The sequence below is a fragment of the Excalfactoria chinensis genome, chromosome 12, assembly GCF_039878825.1.
Source record: "Excalfactoria chinensis isolate bCotChi1 chromosome 12, bCotChi1.hap2, whole genome shotgun sequence".
Classification (NCBI taxonomy): domain Eukaryota; kingdom Metazoa; phylum Chordata; class Aves; order Galliformes; family Phasianidae; genus Excalfactoria; species Excalfactoria chinensis.
The window spans coordinates 4,188,595-4,213,330 of NC_092836.1; the positions used below are offsets into that span (position 1 = coordinate 4,188,595).

Sequence of the window (24,736 nt, forward strand, 5' to 3'; positions counted from 1 at the left end):
TTTATTCAGTCCTGCACTGTGCAGGAAGTCACCGATTTGCTGAAATCCCTATTTTTTTTTAAGATATTGATACATTGAAAGCAAGAGCTACTCAAATCACAATACTTCTGACAGTAATTACAACCTGGATTTTATTTTTTTTATTCTTTTTTTTCCTCCTCGGCTACATTTATTTATTTATTTATTTATTTATTTATTTATTTTCCATCTCAGTTTCTATGCAAGCTTGGGGACGCTTTAAGAGATGTGCTTGTATTCTGCCTGTTGTCACTGAAGCTGGTGGCTCCGAGTTGGCACAGCTCGGGGAGGACCAGGTCTTTCAGCCAAGATGCTGATACTTCTGAATAGCTGTGCCTTTTCCTTCCCTTTGCCCCATAATAAATTTAAACACCCACCTCAACAACTGGAGTCAGCTCAGCTTGAAATGATTTGGGCTCTTCAAAGCAGCCTTAGGGCTGCTACTGGTTGCTAAACCATATAATGTATTTACATTCAGTTCTGTTTGGTTAAATGGGGTTGGGGGTGAAATTGCTTCTGTTCTTCGCCCTCCTCTTTTATGTGTATTGGAGCTGCAAAAAGGAGAGCAAGATGGCTGGTAAATGTTAACTGACATGGATAGAGGGAGAGAAAGCTGGCAAGCGGGGACTGCTCTGCCAGGTGGCTGGTGTGGTTTACTGAGGCTTGTTTTCCATTTTTGCATGACCCACAAAGTGTTGGAGCCCCTAACCCCATCCTGGGGAACCCACACTCCCACACCCTGACCCCTGCCATGCTCCTAGCTGTGCCCTCCTGATGCGCAGGCAGGTGGGTTGTGGCAGCAGCAGCTTCTGGCCTGCAACAGGAGTTTGTCAGTCACCATCAGTGTGCTGAGATGAGTTTGGGAAAGTGGGCAGGTAGACAAGTGCCATTTATATGTGCAGGATGTTGTAACACGCGTTAATTACGCGTTGGATTTATTGTTGGAAACGCCACAAGCTGTTCCCACACGCCCACTGGACTCCAGCTTCAACCTTTCTAATTTTTCCCACAGCTCCTATACTATTAAGTTTGCTCAGTAAGGTTCATTGTGTGGTACATCAGTTAAGCTGTCCAAAGGAGGGCAATTGGGCAGTGACAAGACACGCTCATGTGTAATGTGAAAGAAATGAATGTGGTGATGCATGAAGTGTAATCTGTGCAGTAACACATCGGAGACACCAGTAGGTAATTCAGCAGTCGTGGCATTGATTGATACGGTTAGCAGCCAAGTGCCACTATTAGTCCTCGCTGCATTGGGAAGAAGCCTGTTCAAAGCCAAGGGGTGCCAGAACAACACAAACACGAACAGGAGGGCTGGGAGGGCTGCTCTGTGCAGGGAGGTGAGCTGTGGGGCGCGGCGCTGGCTGGGGAGGAACCAGAGGATTCAGGCAGCTTGCAATCCAGCACGATTCTTTTTTATCAGAGAGACGATGGCTTAAAACTGATGTCATTACGAGGTTTAAATCAACTTTCTGCTTGCTTGAACATGGTCACCTGGGTATGGAGGTACAAGGACACAAAGAGGTTGAGCAACTCTGTTTGTCTTTGAGCCGGTGATACCTGGGGTTGGGAAATTGAGTTCCGTGAGCAGCAATCTGTCAACTGTCCCCACAACATACATTTTTTAAACCTGTGCCTACATTTTCTTTCATAATGAAGGGGACTGGTTGTCCTGAAAAATGCAATGAGGAGACAGGGCTGTAGTTTAAAATAATTGGTAATGGACACTTCTTGTGTAAAAAAAAAAAAGAGCATCCCTTTTTGTTTTCAGAGCAGTGGGCAAGAGTGAGACAGATACCGTAAGCCTGCATATACAAAGGAAAACCCAGCCCTCTAGTTAACGTAGCTGTGAATTTAGTTAAGAGCGTCTTGCTTTTTATTCCTAGGTATCTGTAATAGGAATAAATGTTTCAAAAGAGAGGATGCTACTTCATCAGTGATTCTTGTTCTGTTCGTAGAACTAATGCATCGTTCGAAGCTGCATTTTAGTTGGTGTGCTCGCCTGTTGTCTTACACAAAATAGCACATCCTTTAATGTTATATTTGTGTAATTTCTGCAGTTCTGTGTTTAGGCACACCTACAATCTAGATTTTATGCTGTACGTAGTAGCAATTTAAAAACAACGCATTTCAGCAGTGCTCTGAGCTGCTAGAGTTACATCTTTAGTATCTGTAAGATGAAGCTGCAAATCACACCTCCGATCATGAACGGGTGAAAATAATGGGACTCAGACATCCCAGTGCTGATTGCTCCCCTGGGTGCGGCAGTTCCAGGTCTGCGTCCCGGTACCGGTAGGCACCGAGTTGGGTCACAAGCAGGAGTGATGGGGGGTAACTGCAGGGCAATTCTGGGAATCTGACATTAAATTTAGTTCTTGCTACTGCAGTGAAACTGTTTAATGGTAAATTATGTCAATTATTGCATGTGTTTTGTTGGATCTGTCCGGCTTGCCTTTGCCATTTGTTCTGTAATTTGATTTAATCATTTTGCTGGGCGTGTAGTGAGCATACCTTCCAGCTGCCCAGTTCAACAGGCTGGTCAGAAATGCTCCTCAGAAGTTCGAGGAGAGAGGAGGGAGGCTTTTTAAAACTAAATTTTTATGTTTTAATTAATCAAGTGATACCAATGATGCATTTGGTTTGAAGGATGGGTGGTGTGCAGTTCGACCTCACACCTAACTCCTCTAATACCATCCAAGCTAAAATCCATCTTATTACCTCTATCTATGCCCAAGCGGGGTGTTTGCTACATCTTCAATATATGCTGTTCTCATTATTGCTAATAGGAGTCACACTTACATAGAAGTCAAAACAAACCCCTTGACTTTCCCAGGCTCTACAGAGAGCTGTGAATATCAGATGTTTGTATTTTAAGTGCTGTACAGCTTGTCCTGGAGATGAATCGTGAGTAGATGCAGTAGTGACCGTGAGGGAAAGGAAAGGGGAAAGGAGAAGCAGAGGTGGAGAAAGGAGAGCGGCGCTACTCCTTCAATTAATAAAAGACTTATCCACAGATCCAGAGAGGGGAATGCTTGGGGGGTGGGAAAAAAAAGGCAAAGAATGACTGCCTTATTTGCTTATTCTTGAAAATAAAAATAGGTGTCGACTCATACGGTCTCATATCAATATGTTATCATCAACAGACAAGTCTATTCACTATTGTTTCAGTTGAGTAAACAGTGGTGTAAGGGTCAGCCGCGCTCGCAGGTAATTGTTAGTGCGCAGACAGTCCTGTCAAGCGTGTTAGCTAAAAATACATCCCACACTGTCACTTCGCAAGGTGTTTGAAAATAATAGCCCAGATAGAGCAAAACAGGACACAGGCTTGTGTACTGACCTTTCTCTTTGTTTAATTTGCTCAGAGGTTTAATTTCAGGGGACAAGTAATAATTGAATACGTCTAATAACTAAATGCTCATTTGGGACAAAATCCATCAAAATGTAATTGGCATTTGGTTCTTATGAAAGGAAAATGACATGGCTTTGGAGAAACGGATGTGTCCTAGGAATATCTGATCACTTAATGTATAAATTGAAGCCTCTTTTATAATATATATTAATTGCAGATACTTAAGGATTTTAGCGGGTTTTTTTTGTAGTGAACCGTTACCGGAGACCAACTGTTTTTGTTAATGCTACTCTCAGAAAGGCGGGGAAGGTTATTGGTCTGTCGTGCAATAATTTACTCCTCTTTGATATGCAAACGATCCACGGTGAATATAAAAAAATCCTATCAGACTCATTTCACAGTTCTTAACCACTTAGATTCTCTGGAGTCTATCGCCTCATTAGACCAGTGCTCTCCAAAGCTAGCATAATTAAAATCTTTAACAGTTTAGCAAAGTAAAGATGTTTGGCTGATCACGTTGAGATGATTATCTACCCATTGTATTCTAAATGACAAAAATAAATTAAATTTAGACCTTGGCATTTTTTATTATGTGTTTCAAATGAATATAATGCACACTGCCTTTTTATTTATTTATTTATTTTATCCTATTTCAGCGCCTAAGGTTTGGTGAGATGTGTGGCTATTTGAGCTGCTGCTGTATGCTCAGAACATGGCAGATGTCCTTAGGATAGCTCCAGTGCCACGCTATGCCCAAACAGTGAGCGCTCAGCCAAACCACCTCGGCTCACACTGATGAGAGACCTCTTTAAAAACACGCAGACTTTGATTATTTCTTTGGTCTGAATATTGAAGCGGTGCATCTCTGCTGCTCATTTTTTTCCCATAGCCTTCTGAAAGAGCACTGAAATAGTCTTCACTTTGAGAACCTGACTTGTCTGATCGTGTCACAAATGTGAGCTTTATCCAAACCCCTGATCTCAGTGGGAGCCCATGCCATGCTGACGTGTGTGCCCCTGTGCTCCAGGCCCCAGTTTAAGCCCATTGGAGTTGGCAGAGTTCTCACTCGCTCTGTCTACTGAAAGCCACACGCACGTCCCAAGCCTGGTGTCCATTTTGGCACAGTAGAAAACAATTTTTATGTTTATTTCTTGAAGCTTATTTTATGTTTTCGTTTTACTTTTGAATGGCTCATTAGCATCGATCTAAGAAATGACAGTAATAATAGTGTTACTTGTATAGAAAGTTATACAGTTTTTCAGTAGACACATCCATCAATTAAGTGAGCAGTTCGAGAAACCAAAATTAATGAGAAAGATAGGTGTGTTAATGAAATAATCATAGTATAATCAATTTGACTGTTAAAATTTGAAAAGCATTTCAGGAAGACAATATGAATTCATAATTTATGTCTAAAAGTGATTAATAAAAACTGTATTTAATAACAAAGCTATTTGTCATCATTTAAAACTTAAGCACAAAATTAGTCATATTGTGGTTCGTGTTGTCATAATAATAAAGCTGAGGATTTTTTTCCCTCAGATCTCCCTTCCTTCTAAAAGCAGGTTAGGCAGTGTTTACTTTCCTAAAAGCAATAGAAAACAAGCTGAAATGAGAAGCAGCCATCAGCCGCCCTTGGTTTGATCTGGGGATTTCTGCCTGAGCACTGACTGGGCCCTCTGCTCCAAAAAGGGCCGAATATAATAATAATAATCCAGCTGCTGATGGGGCTGTTGAGTGGGGTGGGCCTCTTTCCCCTGGCCCCAGATTTTGCCTTGGAAAGGTGTTGCAGGTATCACCCCAGAAAACACAGCAGGAGATGTGCAGTGTTCGGGATCAGCCTTGACTTAATAAAAAAAATTACATGCGTGCAAACACACACACACACAAAACTAACACTAGGCTTTGTTTACTGACTCTTTGATTTAATTACTGTTTGAAGACGGCCGAATTAGCTGTTAATTGATTTAATTATCCAATTTGTTTGTTTCAGGCATGATTCCAACAGAACTGCAGCAGCTCTGGAAGGAAGTGACAAGCTCACACACAGCCGAGGAGGCAGCCAGCAACAACCACAGCAGCCTCGACCTGTCCACCACCTGCGTTTCCTCATCCGCACCGTCTAAGACCTCCTTAATAATAAACCCACACGCATCAACCAACGGACAGCTATCGGTTCACACTCCTAAACGGGAGAGGTAGGTGCTGCCGGAGTTCCATCCACCCTCGCGTCTCCAAGTGCCCAAAGTCAGGGCAGTGCTGTTGGGAATAGTGGCCAACTGCCTTGGCCTCGATTTTGTCCTCCGCGTCTGATTTTGGCGTGGTTGAATGGATTCTCCACTGGGCAGAATATGCTTCTTTTGTTCAGGTCTTTGTGGTTTGTTAATTGGATCAATGTGTGCACAGTTAGCTAATTAAAAGAGCGTTGGATAAGTGTATGGGGGGACGTGTGAAGAGAGTAGCTGCTTTTTTGCATCACTGGTGGTGTTACTCTTGCTCTGCTTTGGATTTGCAGATGGGAGGTGAGAAGAAATCACTTGGTCACTACAGGCTGTTGTGCCACACATCATCCTCTTTGCCAAATTTCAGTGCCTGGCTTATTTAAGACATTTGCCTTTCTTCTCTGTATTTACTTGCTTTTGCAAAGCAGGCTGAACTGGAGTTCACTAGGTTTGTCTAAAACAAAGTGCATTTTTTAAGTGCTGATAAAATTAGCTAACTGGTGTTGTTTGGCTTTTAGAAGTGTGAGTTAATTTATACGTGCTAGGCTTGCATTGTTAGAAGAAATGGCTTAAATCAGGGGTTGTCTGTTGATGTGCTTCTCAGCACCAGCTCCGCTTTATTCCCAAGGATGCTTTATTGAAGGTTTGTTTCTTTACACCCCCAGATTTCACTGAGGCGTGTCTAACAACATAACTTTTGCTTGCGGTGAGATAGACGGGCCTGGGCAGCAGGACTGCAGGCAGCAGCAATGCCGATGCTGCATTGGAGCAGAGGGCTCTCAGGGATCATGTGAGCATCCCCACTGGGCTTCTTTGTGTTCAGGAGAGCCCCTTCACCCATCTAGAAACGTTACCTCAGACACTAGTGAAAGCTGGGTTTTATGGAAACTGATGCTTTGTCTTTCTATCCTCCTTTCTTCCATTAGAAAGAGGATAATGGAATTTTTAAGCCATAGAGTTTATATTTCTAGTGGCCTGAAAGTGGATTGGTAGGGAAGCTCTTATATCTTTCTAATATTAAGAAAATAGTGCTGTTGGGAATAGATAGGTTTTAAAGAAGAGCACACACGGCATCCAGAAGTGCTGTGTGTGTAAGGCATCTTTTTCTACTCGTTGCGAGGATGTGTGGCAGAACATTGGTGCATACATTTATAATGCATGCAGGTGTCAAAGATGTGGTTTTCGTGAAGACTGACACGGGATGCTAAAAACCAATTGATGCTTATTAAACAGGTCTCTTCTTGCCACGTACAGAGTTGAACAAGCTGGTTTTATGACTCCCCAGTAGATTTTTAACCTGTGTTTTTCTAAGTTTATAAAGCAAAAACCCATGCGGTGAAGTGGGTATTCTTACACTGGATGGATGCATGTGTTGTCTGCTAGTGACAGACTAGCTGAGGAAACAATACGCCATCGCTGTGTAGTTTGAAGTGCAGAGAAAATACATGAATCATATATACCATCAGGAAGAACTGAAAATCCATGTGTTTGAGTGCTGTTGTGTGATTGTGCTTGGAGGCAATTGGGATCTACAAACAAGGAGATACATATGTTTTTATTAGTAAAGTTCCAAATAAATGAGCTAGGAATGCATAAACATGCCACAGTATTGTTTGAGACTGAATGAGGTTAGAAGACTTAAGATCTCCTGTTGTTGAATTGATAGATGTATTGTTAAAGCTTGTCATTATACTTTACTTACGTTCTATTGAGTTCTCTTCAATATCAAAGTAAAAAAAAAATAGGTGTATTTAGGAATGCAAATAAGAGGGCTGCAGACTTTGCTTTGTCTTGATTCTGTTTGGTACACTGAAGGTTTACGCCATCCATTTGCTGCAGTGATTGAATTACATCTTCATCCATAAGTAGAGCAGGAGACTCCAGGCAGAAGAATGCCTACTGATGCACTTAAGGGTTGTGTTGCAGTCTCACCAGGCCCCATGGTGCCTGCCTGCATTTCTTATGATGCAGGAGAAACGCCTCTTGGTTTAGAAGTGTTTCTTTCCGAAGGGTTATTTTGTGTTCAGACAAGGCATTTGGGGGTGGCAGGTGAGCAGGGAGAGAAGCTCAGGTGCATTGCAGTATTGAAAGCCCACAGGAAGTGTAGTTTTAGTTGAGTTACAAAAGGGAGCACAGGCCCAGGCAGAGCTTTGGTTACTTTCTGTTCTCAGAGATTAAAACTGGAAATAACGGTGGATCTGGTGGGAACGTGGCTTGGCTACCTTGTAGGCAAATGTGTGCTGGTTCCAGTGCCCAGCTAGCTCAGCAAGAACAGTTGAGCTGCACATACAGCAGACCCCAGCCACCATCGGGTTGGAGGGGCTGTCAGTTTTGAGTTTGCCATTTCCCTTACCTCTTCCCTAACGAGCCAGCTTCCCGAGTCCATCACCCCGTGATGGAGAGGCAGATGCACCAGGGTTGGGCACCTGCTGAGCACCCACAGCTTGCTTACTTCTGTAGTGTTTTGTGAGATGTGTGTCGTGCTGCTGCCCTGCATCAGGGGACTTCATGTGACTTAACTCACGCCAGCATCACTGTGGGGCAGAGGAGTGGTGCGAATGTCTCTGTTGCTTATGCAGCACCATTGGAGTCAGCTGTTAGCTCCCATCTGATAGAACCAAGAGCTATTTATTTGGATTTAAACAACAATAAAAAGCACGTAGTAAAAGCTGTAAGTGTCCTAACAGTTAACCACAGCCACATCATAACGACTGCCCGGCAGCCATAAATAATCATATACAGGTAACATTAACTTTTAGGGCGTGCTGTAAAGCTGTTTCCCCCCACCCTCTAGGGCTTTTGAGAAGGAGTAGGCTGCAGGAGGCAAGTTGGTAATGTGGGAGTTACTGTCACTGCTGTCATTTCTGGGATAGTTCTGGCTGTGTTTTATGGGGTTCCTGATCCCACTGGTTCAGGTTGTGGGCCCTGTGAAGCAGGAGGCACTTGTCTGACTGCAGTGGCAGCAGAAATACCCGTGTGAAAGTCATCAGCAGGCAGGAGCTCAGCTGAACATGCTGGGTGTAAAAGCATGTTTTTGCCATGAATGAGTTTTAAGATAGTGTGAGAACTGCAGTGATTGGCTGCTTGGCATGCCCACACATTGCTGTGCCACACCAGGCCAGTGCCATCATAATGCAGGGAGAAGCTTTGGTCCCAGTCAGGTCCAGAGTTGCCTGCAGTCCTCAGAGCTGAGGGATGAGAAGTTCCCCTGTATGGCAAGAAGCTGAGGGCAGAGGGTTGGCAGAAGTCACCCCTGGACATGGCCATCCTGCAGGGCAGCAGAATGCTTGAAAGCAAAATGCAGCCACTGTTTGTTTGCATGGGCAGGGGGAATTGTGGTGCTGCTCATGGGTTGCGTGTGCTGTATGTATGTGGCTTTCCCAGTAATGAAATGATTCCAGCTATAAATAATGGGTTAACGCTTCCATTCACTTGGGCTTTAAATGTATATTACATCTATGCTTTTGCCCCACATTTCGCCCAGTTCCTGTAAGTAGCGGCAGCAGCAGCTCTGGGGTTTGGTGCACAGCAATCTGTTAAGGAGATAAATAATCTGCTTTGGCATGACACTCCTACTCTCCTCTTTAATTTGTCTTACACAAGGAAAATTATAATTAAATCATTCAGGGTAAACCCTTGAGTGTAGAGAAGGAAAAAACACACTTTGGTAAAGATTGCCAATAGAGACCAACTTCCCTGTTGTGCCGTGCGGAGACATTTATCAATATTCAGCACTATTAAAGAGAGAACATTTCGTGTGATTTGTGAGGCGGATGCCAAAGCTCAAATCAAGGCTTGTTAAGATCCTTTCCCCATGCAATCATGGGCATTCAGCATCATTAGAATTCAGCACTGACTGCGTGTTTCATGCTTTGATTTTACTCAGACAATTTAATAATGTTTATTGTGCTGATTATATATATAAATTCACTCAATGCAATAAACATACCTCAGACATCAGTACCCTAAGGGAAATACTTAGTTATAGATACTTGTATTCACTCAGGATAAGCGAAAGTGAGACCATAGCCAGCATACAAACCTCTCATCATCCTACCAGCTTTTGGGTTTAGTCGGTAACAAGCATTTTCTCTCTCCACAAGTAAATAAATATATATGGGCAGCCAGTTAGGTACGGCTGCTGTGCTTAGCAGTGTCAAGGACAGGACCGTGTCATTCCGTCTTGTCTTCCTTAGGGAAAGCTTGATTATTTCTGTAGGAAAAGCAGCAAACCCAAATTGATGGATGTGTGATCACTTGAGGTGACCACAGACTTTATAACCTCGTGTGTGCATCCCAGAATCTGCATGTGCAGGAATATTCCCGTGTGTTCAAGAAACCTTTCTCCATCTTCCAGCTCCATGCTTGTCTCCTAATTCTTTGTGTCCCTTCCTACCCTACTTGAGCCTTGCCCCAGGCGAGGAGCCATCTCACAGGAAAGATGGATAAGTGAAGGGATTTTTAAGTGACTTCTCCTTGAGAGTGCTGCAGGAGGAAGGAGTTGGGAGTAAGCTCTGAAGGTGAGAGAGGGGTCAGCGTGGCAGCCATTGATCCGCTGCCTCAGCTTAGTGTTTTTTGTTTGCTGTTGTTATCTTACATGCCAGCTGATCCTCCATCAAAATCCCATGGCCCTTAGATGAGGGCATTAGGATTCGGCACAATTAAGAAGTACAGATTTTGGTCCATTATTAATGCTCGGGATGAAACAGTTCAGCCTGCAGTCCATATGCTCCCCAGGCCTGATCCTCTCCTGGCCGGCATCTCTAGGCAGTCCCTGGCTCATTCTGCTCTGGTGCCAGCATCACATTTCTCAGCCCTTCCGGCTCCTTACAGCTGCTGGGCGATGTGAACTGGCTGAGCTTTGCCCTCAGCACTGCTTTACTGAGGAGGTTACTTCAGAACCGCAATCTGTCACGCAAGGCCACTTGCTTCAGTCTGTCCAGCAGATCTTCCGTCACATGAGGGTTGTTCAGCTAAACCCTGGGAACTTGGTTCTACTTTATTTGATGTCTTTTTCCCCAGCGGAAGATGCTAATATAACCGTCTCTAATTACTCGGTGCGGCGCGTGGCCCGTGGCTGAACGAGGGGGGGGTGCGATGCTTCCCAGCCCTCAGGAATCCACCATCAGAGAGCTCCTGAACGCCAGCGCTTTGTTGGTTCCTGGTCACACGTAGTAATGATCAGTCGTACAACTCCAAACACTTCAGCTGATGTATCAGAAAGCACTTAAAATAGATCGGGTGAGCCTTGGCAGACACACAGCAGAACTTTTCCAAATTTTGGCATATGTATTGTTTTATTCCTCCATCTGGCCAACAGATCATTGTTTGATATCTGAGTGCTTTGCATATCTCCTCCCTTTTCTTGCAACTGAGATACTTACACGTGTGTTTAATGCAGCTTAATGCTATTTTTACATGGCAGAGGAATAGCTGATGGCTTTCTGTTAATTGCACGTGCTTTGCAGTTAAACTTTTACAAATACGTTCCTGTCTAAATACTTGAAGCCCAATGAAAATCTGTCCTTTTTTATTAGAGGTGTTTATGTGGCACTCTTAAAAAATGACCTGGTTTTGTTTGACCGTGCTCTGGATTCCTGCTTTTTTATTTCCTCTTAGTTGTCCTTCCTCAGTGTTTGCTTGTGAGACCGGGCTGTCCTGAAGGGCTGAGCTGGGATCTAACGAAGAGCTGTACGATATCTTATACGTGTCGAAACCTGAGAGTGAAAAAGAAACTCCCTTAACAATGCCGTGAAAGTAGAGAAGTTAGGTGATTTTTGTGCAGCTATTTTCGCTGCTCCTCAATAAAAAGCAAGCAGTTAGCCTGACAGCTGTTATATCATGTTATATCGTGCTGCTAAGATATTGAGTAGCATTTAAAATAAAACGCCACTATTAAGCTGTATAAACTTTATCCGTTTCACTACGGTTTAATGGAAAAAAGAAAAAAAAAAAAGGAGTTTTTCAATAAAATGACCTCATTTTTCCCAGGTTGTAACGTTCACTTTACAACTGTTTTTCTTTAATTCAATTTATTTTACTTTTCTTTTTCTTGGCATCCCTTTTTTTCTTACAGTTTGGAGAGGGGAGATCTCCCCGCCGAGCATCTGGGCACTGCTCAGATCCCTTTCCCTTCTCCCTGGAGATGCCGTGCTAATCCACAGCTCTATTTTTGACCCTCAGACAGACTCATATATCCAGCACAGTGAGAATGCATTGAAATTTGGTCCTGGGGATGTGCAGCTCTTCCTGCTGCACTTGGAGGAAAGCGGCGTTGCGTTGCTCTCATTTGTGTAACACCATCAGGTACTTCTCCGTGCTGCCGGTGCTGGTGAGGTGGGGGGGCTCTGGTTTCTCCTGTGTGCTCAGGGAAGGCGTATGCTCCCTGCACGGTGTATTCCCCTCATTAAAGCAGTGGTGTGAGCCCGGGCAAGGGAGCTGCTAATAAGTGTCGCAGCTCGTCCTTTTGGGCTCTGTGAATGCAGGAGATAAGTATTCCTTTGGGAAACGGTCTCGGGAACTGAGCAACAGATCCGCCGGCCAGAGAATTCTTTTTAACTGTGATTTTTTCCTTTTTGTGTGTACTCAGAAATAACGTCGTGATGGGCCCTTAAATACCATTTCATACACAGAGCACAATTTCCACAGCACAGGTGGTGCTAATATAGGACAGTCCCCCAGGCACTTGTCGCCAGGAGTTGTACAGCTTGTTCAGTGTCTGCATCCATATGGCAATCTGTCCCATTCATAGAAAGACATTGTAGCTGTGCCTGTGGGTGCTGTGGTCAATGTAGTGTAAAAAGTAGATTTTAACTCTCGGCAACCTATGTTCTGCTGTTTGTTTTATGGTAGGATCCAATTTATAACGTGGGGGGAAAAAAATCAGCTCTGAGCGAATTCCAGAACAATCTTGCTGGCTGCAGTTTGTGTTTATTCTTGGAGCGCATGGTTAATCAGCAGGTGCACCAGCCCTGCTCCCAGCCCCGCTCTAATGAACAGTTTACAGGAAGTCTTGCTCGGAAGAAACATTTTCGTCCTTGTTTATACCATGAATTAACTCACAAGTTGCAAAGCTGTAAACGATGTTAGCTGGCTTTGTGTCTTACCTCTTATTACATGTTTCCTGGCTGTGCTGTGCTCAGGGAGGATGCTGCTGGTGGCTGCCCCTCAAAGGGACAAAGTGCAGCACATGGGCCCTCCCAGAACGGGGGACTGACTGCTTGGTGTTGTGCAATGGTTTGGGAATAAGCAAGAGAGCGTGATTTATGGCTGCTCTGGTGTCTGTCATCCCATTGCCAAACGTTCTGCTTTAGTGTGACTATTTGTTATGCCTTTTAGTAAACACAAACAAATAGACGCCTAGCACCTGCAGCAGCATCTGATATTTACACTACCTGTATGATTAAGCGTGCTTCCCTGGGGAAACAGGCGTATGTCCTATAGATCTTTGTGCTTTTGTAAAGCAGCGTTTGTCAGAGGGAAAGCGAACAGCGGGGAGAAATCAGTGACTCGACCGTACTTCTCCCTTAGAGTCACCATTTATCATAATTATTTTTACAAACATTTTCCCAAATGGTGCTTCTTCAGCTGCTGCAGGACCGTGGTGGGGAAGGCACGGAGCTGAACTGTCGCTCCGTATGTGATGTGACAGTCACCTTCTTTGCTGGTTTCACTGTGCCTGTGGGACAGTGGTGGAAAATACCCAAGTGCGTAATCCGTGCTAATCGTATCTTTTGACGTCTGGCCGGTTTGTGGAAGGCTGAAGGGCTTGCCTCAGCTCCAAACGTAACGGAATATAATGGTGTTGTTAAACAGGAATAGCTCTTGTTTCCCAGTGTGTAAGTTTAAATGTAACAACGGCATATAAATTACAGTAAAATAACGTTGGCAAACAGGATCTTTGTGCAAAGTATGTAGGCACGGTTGTAATTTTACACCTCGGTCCCGTTCAAGTCGGAGGTCTAATCCTGTGTCTTTTAATCTCGCGTGTTTCCTTAAAAGCGTTGCTGAATCAGGGCCAGACTATGGCGGTGCCCCCTCCCTGTGCTGTGCGACTCGGGCCTGTAGGGAGGATGGGGTTGCTGTGCTGAAAGTACTGCAGAAATACAGGCACTCCAGAAAGTGGTAGAATCACATTTTTTTTTTTCCTAATTAAACTAAGATACCGAATCAATCCATTTTCATCTGAATAAATTAGGAGACTGTTCGGAGAGGAATCAAATGAGGTTTAACAGGGATAAGTAGAAAGTAGCCCAGATAGGAAATAAAAATTCCAAACTGCCTTCTCAAAATGACACGTCAGCCGCTCAGCATCGGTTGTGTGGGAAATGGCTGAGATGTCAGCTGGGTTGGGAAATGGAGATGGGCCGTGCCGTGGTTAAAAAGGTGAGCGCGGTCGCAGGAGGTGTAAACACCTGTGTTGCATCCAGAGTCCTTCTTTTTCCTTCTCTCTGTTCCGCAGAACCAGTTAAACCACAATTAAAGTGTGGTGTACAATTGGCCACTCTCTTGCAGAAAGGATAAAGAGGAGCTGGAGCAAATACAGAGGAGAGCAGCGAGGGTGATAAAGGAGTTGGAGGGAATAGGCTATGAAGACAGATTAAAGGGAATTAAAGATCTACACCCTGGAAAAATAGAGGCTCTAGGAGGATGTGATTATGGTATGTAAGTACATGAAGTGATGCTACAAAGAGGAAGAAGGAAAAAAATGGTTCTCATTAGTTAGCAATGCTGGAATTTCAAATCCAGCGTTTCAAATCATGTGCGTCTGGGTGTATTTGATGTACTTTTCACTACAGCACCGAGGCAGAAGGTTGAAATAAAAATAGGAGTTTTAAATAGTACAGAAACTTGTTAATGCTAAATTCAAGTGCAGGGATGGAATTTCCACCTGATAGAAGCGATGGATTCGATGCTGTGTTTTTTTGTCTTTCTAATAACCCGGCGATGCACTCAGCACCTCCATGGCTGTGGTGTGGGGCAGTGGCAGCTCTGGTGCGGGGTGGGAAGCAGGGCTGGCCCTGGAGGAAGCACCGAGTACAGTCAGAGCACCAGAGGGTCATAATGTTGATTAATAATCCAAACCATCCGTTCGTAGATTAAAACCAGAGGATGATGTGTTTAATTATCCAGTCTGGTTATACTCCTTGCAGTGTGCTGCGAGGGTGGGGGTAGAAGAGCAGGGGAATATGAGCCAGATTTTGTCTCGGTGCCACTGCGGATGCTCTGGCACTGCTCGCAGCAGGCAAGGAGAGCAGTGCCGCAGCAGCGGGCGGATGGCAGGCAGTGACTCTGGGCGCATTGCTGCTCTTGTGTTACAGCAGCAGTGCTGAGGCTTTGTCATTTTTTTCTGCACAAGTCTACGAGTGAGCACACACCGATTAAAAGAGAGGATCTCAGCCTGTGGGCTGCAGTTTTAACCTGATTTGTCTTAAATTGGTGTAGTCGTTTAAAACGTAACACACTACTCCTGTTACTTCCAATAGAGCTTGATGTAAAACACGAGCTGCTTCTAGCCCTCGGTCTGGATGTGGACTGAAGAAACGAGGAAGGGGAGAAAAAGCCTCCAAAAGCAACCAGAAACGTGCAAGCCTGTTCTAGGAAAAGCTGCTCAGGCAGTTCTCTCTTCAGATCAAATACCTGCGCTGTGGCTGATGCTGTCACTGGGATGGAGGCATGAATATTTAGAAGTAACCCAGCCGAGTGTGGGACTTCATACTCTCCTTGATATATATTTTTACCTTTTTAGATTTTATTTGATTTGGCTCACGGATTAGGGAGGAAAGGGGTGCCAAGCCACCCTGGTTTGAGTTCAGGAGGATTTGCACAAGTGCAGCTTCACTGCAAAGCGCATCTTTATTCAGGTGATCCTGTCATGAAGAGAGGATCATGCGTTCGAGTACGGCTGTTCGCTTGTTGGTGGTGGCTTAGGAATCAGTTGGTGCAAGGATGTAATCATTACTGTTTCCATTTAGATTTTAAATGCAGCAAACGTCTCTGACTCAGAGAGTCTTGGCATTTCCACCAGCGTTATTCCTTCTGTGCCTTGTGGCGAGGGTTTGAGCTCCCAAGGCACCATAAGCACTGCAGACCTGGCTCGGTTTGGGTTGTGCCTCACCTCCACTGCTATGGGATGGGGTTGGGATGTTCCCATCTGAGCCCCGTGCTTCCACCCAGAGCTTTCACAGCAGATGAGGTCACTTCCCGCTGCCCCTACAAAATAAAAATAATAATGAAAAAAAGGCAGCCCTGTGCAAGCTCTGCTCAGCCCCTCTTCCTAGAGTAAAGCAGGAGATGTGCTATTGATTTTTGCAGTGTGCAGGTGGTTCAGGCATGTTCTCTGCTCTGATAAAACGTGAGCAGATGCTTCATAACTGTAACAGAAAATCAAGGATGCTTCTCTACATCCCTGACTTCCCCCAGCATTTTGGCAAAGATCATTGGCCCAAGCAGACGTGGAAGAGAGACAGTGGAATACAAACTGTGTCAGCATCGTGAATATTTAAAACATGGTCCAGTGTGTGGCAGGAGTATTATTGCCGAGGCTTCTGCTTGCTTGGTTTTTACATCCAACCGTGGCTTCTTTGCCAGTGTTTACAAGCAAAGTACCCAGTTTCACCTGGTCAGTTAAGTGTGGGCTGAGTTAAACCATATGGAGATCCCTGGGCTTAGGGAGCAGTGTGCTGTGGTGAAGGCAGAGGTGCAGATCCCTCTCCCCTGTGCAGAAGGCGCAGGCACTGGGAGCTGTGTGGCCTTTGGCCCAGCCTGCTCCGTGTAACCCCACAGCAGGCTGTAGGCAGTGGGAATTAGGTGGACCCTTACGTAGTTAGCAGCTTCCCACGTGGATTTCATTACTTTGTTGTATGTCATGAATAAGCTGACTTACGCAAGAAATTTTACTTGCCAGAGGCGTTTTTGTTGTGCTTTGATGTAATAATGCCGCACTGTTGCATTATTTGGAATTAATTCTTTTGTATGTTAAGAATTTTGTGTGCTAATAGCAAGGAGGATGAAAAGGACGTATTCTTAATTGTACATCATTTGTTCCTTTGTTGTGTTGATACAAAATTGCTTCCACTGTGAAGCATTGCATCACCAGCACCCAGGCAGGGAAGTGAGTCCTTGGGAGGGAGAGGGTGACAGAAACAGGGACCTACTCCAGTGTGTCATTAGAAATCAGGCCAAAACTTGCTTCTGCTTGCCAGTGCTCATGTCCTCTGAAAATCTGCCTCTGCAGTGAGACCAAGGATGCATCCAGATCATGGAAACTGCGCTTTCATGCAGACCAGATGCAACATCATCAAACAGTCAAAAAATATATGTTTGTATTGTGCCAAGAGAACTGTTTGTTTTTTTCCCTTGGATTAAAATCTTCATTTTTCACCTCTGTTTGCTTAAACGTTCAGTACTTAGATGAGTTAAAGGAAAACAGAGTTCCCCATTGATTTCCACTGGCTGTGCATCCTTTGTGCACTATATCCGCTCTGTCACGAACTGCCCTTTGTTTTGTTTTGAGGTGCTTCTGAAGGCTCTACCAGCCAACAAGTGGCAATCCATAACATCTCCAGAAGTGAGATGGATAAAATAGCAGTAATCTGATAGTGACACATAAAGGTCACCAGACTGAAAAGCCTGAGTGGGATTGCAGTAACCAGATTCAGAAAGGTGCTGCCCACTGAGGATGCCTGCATTTTTCTTTAAATACTGAGAGGGTGGTTGTTGTTGTTTTTTTTTCCTTCTTGAAGTGACTGCTTTTGGTGAGGTTAAGTAGTTACTCTGCTCCCTTGCATTGCAGTGGGAGCTGTATGTAGGTGTTAAGTATGTTATGCTTAGTGTCCTGTTAGCAAAATGACCTTTTAAGTTCCTGTTTACAGCCAGCACCAATCTTTCTGGTTATTGACAGCACTATGCTTCGCCATGCTGAGCGCAGCGTACAGTTGATACTCTCTTGGTCATTCAGTCATTTTCTTTGGACACAATACCAGGGTATCATGTCCTGCGTAGTTTGTCTTGTCTTGTGCAAGATCCCTGGAAAGAAAAGAGATTTGCACTTGGATTTAAAAAATAAATACTAATCTCGGTAGGACTCTTTCCGTTGACTTGGCCATGGCCTTCAGGCTCTTGTGGAGAAACTTTAAAAAGCCCTGCTGGGGGTTTAAGCCATGTGACTGCCGATGATATTATAATGAGATTTACAGTGCTTAAACCCCACAGGAGGCCGACTCCTTACTTGGTGTCACACGGCATTTCTGTGCTCGTCTTGGTGTGCGGGTAACGCTCAATGCGTAATTTAATGCACTAACATTCTTTTGGGTTCTGCCAAACAGACTGAAATCATAACTCTCATATATAGTCCTTAATGGAGTGTTAACATGAAAGCCTACTTCTTCACACTTCTCTTTATTCAGAGATGGAAGCAGATGACAAAAAGCATTATTTTCTGAATCCTTCCCTCCAATGTGCATGGAGGGCATTTGATTGCATGTCTGTCTGACTTGGGTGGGCAGTGTTCCTTCAGCCATCCTCCTTCTCTTCCTACCAAGGGGCTGTGCTGGGGTACTTTTCTCATTTACTTGTGAGGAACACGTCGCTCCCTTTGTTCTTTCTGCAAACTCAACAGATAGAGGCTCTCCCAACTCGTGTGTTTTAAAAACCGATTAAGTTGAACCAGTGAAATACTCCCTTATGGAGAAAGTCTTTGTAAGTCTTTCCACCTACAGTGTTTCTTTAGGTAATGAGCTAGCTGATGCATATATTTATGCTTGAAAAACTATTTGGAAACTGTCAGAAATAAGATTGTAATGAAATAATGAATTCGTTTCAAGTACATCTCATAATACCTCTTCCAAGCCTGTTCTGCACCTTTTTTCTTGTAGAGGAATTAAGAATTTTTTTAATCCTTCTGTTATCTTCAGATTGCTCTTGGGCCCAAACAGAATCCAGCAGGAATTTCACAGGCAACTTTCTTGCATTTGGGTTAACATGTTGGGTATGTTCTACAGCTCTATCCAGTGCATAAGAAACAATAAGAGAGCAAAATTTTTGCTACAGTGCACAGGCAGATAGTGGTATGGAAGGAGAGTAAATGGCATTTCCACACATGTGTAAACATAAAATGGCAGAAAGTAGGTGTTTATCCATAACGTTACCTGTAATCTGGGATAAAATAACTCGTAAAAACCACACCTAGAGGCTGGTATGTGTTCATATCCTTTGTGTATGTTTGAAGTTTGTCATATGGTACAGGCATACTGTTGCAGAAAGATTTGCTGTGGAAAACAGATACGTGTGTAAGCATAAAATAGAGTTTTCAATATTATTTTGACATTTTATGTTTAAAAGTCATGTAAGGTTATGGAAGATGTTGCAAAAATAATTCCTTTACTTAAGAAGTTTCCTCGCAGAAGTTGAATAAAGAAGATATTTTAGAATATGGTTCATCAGTTAGTGTAACAGATACATTTCCCTGAGCACCACATGGCCTGGATCAAAGCGTCTCATGACTTGGATCAGTGCAGCCAAATCATTACGTATTGATTGGAATCCCGCTGAAGGATTAACCCCTTAGTGTTCATATGAATTTCTTCTTTAACCCTGGTTTCAGTAGTCAGAAAGCTCAGCGACGTTCCTGCCAAATCTTAGCAAGGTTAACAGCCCCCACTAACCCCTCGTGCTGAGGAATCCTTTGATTACACGGTTCCTTTTTTTATGATGAATTTTACATTTGAAAACGTCGGTGAATATGTTTTGCAGGGATGTAGGAAGGCTGTGCTTGTGTAGAGAAACAGCCTGCAAGAGGCGAAAAATGGAACTGAAAAAGAAGCAAAGAACAACAAAAAACCCACGCACAGTAAATAGATAATGTGGTGGGAAAGCCAAGGCTTGGTGTTTTTCCCCTGGCTCTAGCGGGGTGGTACACCTCGGGCCCAGTTGCGCCATGTTCTAAGAACACATCACTGTATGGAGACGACTTCTCTTCCCAATTAAGTTGAATTGTAAATATGCAATATTCATACATTTCTCAGCAAAATATCAAGCAGGATATTAAGCAGGTCTGTCAAATGATTTCTCCCCCGTCCGTGTTAATTTAAATTCTTTACAAAGCTTTTAATTAATGAATGAAATGTAGGAGGATAGCTAAGTAAGAATGACACGTTTCACTCTGCAAATGGTATTTAATTCTGTTTTGAAAACCTGCGTGCACAGTCAGGTGGGTACCATGAGATGTTAGAGATGTTTCAGGATCTGTGGTTTTACTCTTTGTGAAGAATAATTGGTGCGGTGCCTTCGGTTACAACCCTTTTCTCTTTTTTCCTTCTCCCCTCCAGTTTATCCCACGAGGAGCACTCACACAGCCATCCGCTCTATGGACACGGCGTATGCAAATGGCCAGGCTGTGAAGCAGTATGTGAAGACTTCCAGTCGTTTCTAAAGTAAGAATGGATTTTTGGCACTTGCATTGTAAGGAAAGCATGCCTTGAAATGTTGTGCGCTGTCACTCACCACGGGCCTGATGCAAAGCCCATTGAAGTCAACTGAGAGCTCCCTTTCACTTCAGTGGCTTTTGGATCAGGCTCAAGAACATTTTAACAGGGGATGGTGAATTAGCCCCATGGGGAAAGTATGGTCTTGCTCAGTGTATTACTACAAAACAGATAGTTTGCAATTTTGCAGTTTTGTTTTCTTCTTAATTTAGTTAATTTTTAAGTTGCAGTATTGATAACGCAAACAATGCAGCCTTGATTTAACCTCAATTTCAGTTTAATTCAGAAATTTAGTCTTAAATGAAGTCCATAATTGAGCAGAATTGCAGAGCATCACGTGAAATTTAATTTATGTCAAATAAGTAACTGATGAACAAAGTCTGCACTACTAAAAATAAACTATAATTATATTAATTGGGCCCCTGCAGTTCGCTGCAGACCTTTCCTTGCTGCCAAAGAACACAGTTTTACAGGTTGCATAAACAGTGCATTATGGACTAGTACGTGGTAATGTGTGCATCCCAATGCAGGGAAGGACCAGCAGAGCTCTAATAACTTACACATGGCTGCTTCACAGCTTAATCATCAGCCTCACCCTTCTGAGCTGTTCCTACTACAAAAGAGTTTTCTGTCTGGGTAGATCACCAGGTACACACGGGCTTCTGGTGCGTCCAGGTGCTTGAGTGTGTGCACACTGTCATCATTGAAAGGATGCTGGCTATTCAGTTGCTGGATCTCAAAAGTGATTGTGATGTAAACTCAGAGAGAGGCAAATTCTCCCATTTAAAGTGGTGATGCCATGAAGTTAGTCCACAAAAATATGTGGAATGCATCAAGGTAGATAGGTAGAATTGGTCACAAAACATTCAGCTGTGTCTTTTCTTTCTGTGTCAGCTCCTAGATTTCCATGTGAGAACGTATAGCCAGCAGAGAATGTTTGTTTGTTAGGTGATGAGGTACAGCTAGGTTTTTGCTCTCAGAACAGAGTGGGTGAGTTCTGCTTCCACTGGTGAAACCCTCCTGAATTCAGTAGGTGCTAGTCCTAGTATAAACCTACATTACAAGTCAGAAATGGTACAGTAATGAAAAGGTTCTCATTACAAGAGGATTACAAAATAAGAAGGTACTAGTCGTAAATTTCCATGAAGGGTGGCCTGCCTCATTTCTTTTAATTCATCCTGTTGTTCACTTAAGTGAAATAAATGCTAATCTCTCCATACTTGCCAGCTCATTCATATTCATATGCCATACCATATCATTTAGACCTTTAAAACAATTCTATTTTTTATTGCAGTTAACGCAAGGGAAAGGTGCTGTGGTAGCCTTAGATACTAGAGCAATGCGTGTCATTGAGTAAGGTCAGGTCGTGCCACCTTTGCTTGCTGTGGTAGTCCTCTGTTGTAAAGCAGATCTCCTGGTTTTAGGAAGGTTTGTTATAAAGCATTGCACAGCTCGATGTGACCATGTGTAGGAAATAGAGCAGTTGGTTGAGTCTCATGGTACGAGTGGAGACAAGATTGGTAGGCTTGGTAGACCCAGACCATGAGTCCACGTGGAGGAGGTGTGGGGAGCCATCAGTAGGGGGGAGTAACCAGAAAGCCACTACAGGCCAGTCTAGACTTGAACCTGTTATCAGCAGGAAGCTGATCTTTTTTCTCCATTAGACCCTTCTAGCAGAAGTGTGCCTTTCTTAAGCCCGCTGGCTCACACCTGTTTTCTCATTATCCAAATTCTACAGTGTCCAAAGTCCTTTTGTTCAAAGTGATGCTTAACCCTGAGCGAATGCAGAAACAAATGTCCCGAAGGAGCAGATTGACACCGTTAGGAAGTGAGCGTTTCTTTGTGAAATGTTACTGTAGCCTTCCAAGTCTCCTGTGGAGCATCCATCCTCACATTATTGACATCTATCAAAATTCATTACTCGGTGAGAAGATAACAGGTAGATGCTTGAAGTTTCCTTCTGGTACTCGTGCAACCCACAAGTCCCTTTTGACGGGCCCCTCAAGAGAAAAGCTCTTGTTTACAAGTGAAATACAGCCGGTGAATCCATTCAGCCTTGCTTAATTTCACTTACCTTGGTAAAAAACAAGGCCTGTTAGAAAAAGCAAAGAGTAGTTACATGTGGAATGAGAGCCTTGTATGCCAATAAAATGATTCTACAGTTAAAGGAGAAAAAAGGACTCGCAGGTCTAAAACATGGTTCATTTCTTTTCCTCCTGAGGAAGAAATATCATAACTGTTGGTAAATCAAAAACAGAGATTTGACACTCTTCTGTGATCATTCTGTAGTGTTTGTTCCCAAGGTGAGGTACACCACAGGGCCCTTGATTTCAAAGATAAATACTGTACAAATAACGATCCTAGTTGTCTTTCACTCACAGCCAACAGGAGGATGCTTATCAGAACCAGCAGACACTCGAGCTATTGTACGCATTTATTTCCCTGTTTCTTTTAGAAGTAAGTTGCAGTTTTAGCGTTGTTTTTTAATCTGTCAGCCGCTGGTTATCATGTGATGTGGCATCAGTTAGAGCTAACTGATAGCAGCGGGGGCAGCTGCTAAGCTTAATGAAACAGGAGCACCCCGCATGGTCCCCAGTGCTGCCCGAGCCTAAAAACACAAACACGGCCAGTGGCACCGCTGTGACCTGGTGGCCTTGTGCCAAGCCATGGGGAGCAGGGTGGAGGCTGGAGGGGGCACACGTGTCTTGTGCCTGAACCAGCGCCCACGTCTCAGTCAGCAGCGAAAGAAGCAATTAGTAGCACAGAGCGACTTTCCTTCGGATCTACCTTTGATTTCATTTGCATGTCTTTAAAGGCCGTTGCAGGGAGAAGTGTGCCCCTGTATGTCAAGTTGTTTAGGAAATAGCTGCTGGAGGGAGGGTGGTTTGTACGGAGAGGTATCTAGGCATCCAGGGCAGAAATTGAAGGAGGAGATGGAGTCTGCTTTTATTTTCCCTTTTATCTTTTTGTTGCCGTTACTTGATTGCGGTTTAGGTGTGTTTAATCATGGCTGCGCCATTTTAAAATCAAATATAGTCTTTAAATGAGAGATGCAGACCTTTGGAGAGATCCGGCAGTCGGTAGTGCAGTGATGCTGGCAGCCTGCTTTGTGCGCGTTTAACTGATGAAACGAAGGAGAGTTTATGTGAAAGAAACTACTAAGTGCACTCCGTAATGTTTTCACAAGTGTTTTTATCATGGTAACATCTTGTTTACTTTAGTTGCCTGCCTAAAACTACTTGGAACATGTTAAGAAAACATTTCGAGAAAGCTTCTACAAAGAGGCTTTTGTTTAGCAGCAACTGTGAGGCTGCTCAGCTCACAAAGGTGTTAACTTTCAACCCCTTAAGCACTTCCACATGAAATTCCAGCAACTATGTTTGTGGTTTTGGAAAAACAAAGTGTATATTAAAGAAACCAGGTATATGCTAATACATGTTGAAGTAGGCCGGAAATCATAAATTGTTTCAAAGGCATTAATTGCTCTGTCGTTTGCGTGTCAGAATGTGCTGCAGCCAGCTCATCTCGCAGGCATTGGGGTGGACTGGGGAGTGGGGCGGCCATACTGGACCCTGCCTAGACCCCAACCTCCAGACCCAACCTTCATCCTCCCCAGCCAACAGGGGGCCTGCAGGCAGTGGGGCCGCGCTGCCCACGGTGCACCCGGGGAAGAAAGCTGTCCTTCTGGTTCCCAGACCGTCACCTCTTCCGAGCTGCTGTTGGGATTTCAGTGCTACAGTTTCTTTTACAACATCCTTATTAACCTTTCTGACATTGTGCGGAAGTTCAGGACCTCTCCAGGCGCTGCAGGAGGAGGCCGGGTGGCCCAAATCCCACAGTGCCCTCTAGTGACACCTGGCATGTCGGGAAGAAGGCTTTCCAAAAGGGAGCCCAAAGAGTGCCCGAACGCAGCCTCGAACCTCTGTAGGTGCTGACCCAAATGTTTTCGCCCTACTGGTTCACACTGGTGCGACTGGAGAAGCCCTGCTGCACACCGTGGCATATTTCGGCACCAGAAGGCACAGACCGGGGCACATTGCCTTGCAGTGAGTGCTGCATTTTGTACCTTGAGGTGCTCTCCGTTTATGCTTCACGTTATAATTTCCGGTGTGTAATCAGAAAGCATTACTTAAGAGACAAGGATCATCTTTGTTTCATACTTTTATTGACACTGTCTACCATATTACTGCTATGTCTAAATGGTAAAATTTATTATTAGCAATAGTGTCACAAAAGTCTGAGACAGCGATTTTCCTTTCAATAAAAGTAGTTAAAAACCTTTTAGAAAATCCATAATTTTGATTGCTGGTACTTCATAAATGTATAACTGGTACTTTTTAGCTGTCTCTTTAGGGAAAAATGAGTTTTATCACCTGCACTACCTGGGTTAATGAAATTGTGTGTTGGAATTTAGCCAGAATGAAAGATGAGATCATTCGGTGGCACCGATGTTGGCAACAGGTCTCATAAAAGGGTTTGGCTCTTTTTTAGAGAAGAGTCATCTGTGTTTTCCTTTTTTTGTTGGTTTTTCTTGAGGATGGAGGAGGCGTTCAGCGTCTTTGTCCCTGCTTTAGTTTTTGTGGTTGTAAGATTTTCATCTGCTGTAATATCCCAAAGCCAGCGACCTAAAAGCTTCCAACAAAGGCCAAGGGAAACACAGCAGT

At 43.9% G+C, this 24,736-nt stretch overlaps 1 protein-coding gene across 20 annotated transcripts in view; it reads left to right on the forward strand.

Annotated features, from left to right (window-relative positions):
• Nucleotides 1-24,736, forward strand: part of FOXP1 (forkhead box P1) — a 341,511-nt gene that overhangs the window by 275,212 nt on the left and 41,563 nt on the right. For all 20 annotated transcript variants that reach the window (XM_072346976.1, XM_072346974.1, XM_072346977.1 and 17 more), the window contains 2 exons: nucleotides 5,361-5,565; nucleotides 19,917-20,021. In XM_072346976.1, coding sequence (XP_072203077.1) covers nucleotides 5,361-5,565; nucleotides 19,917-20,021 — 310 coding nt within the window. The remainder of the gene's footprint in view (nucleotides 1-5,360; nucleotides 5,566-19,916; nucleotides 20,022-24,736) is intronic.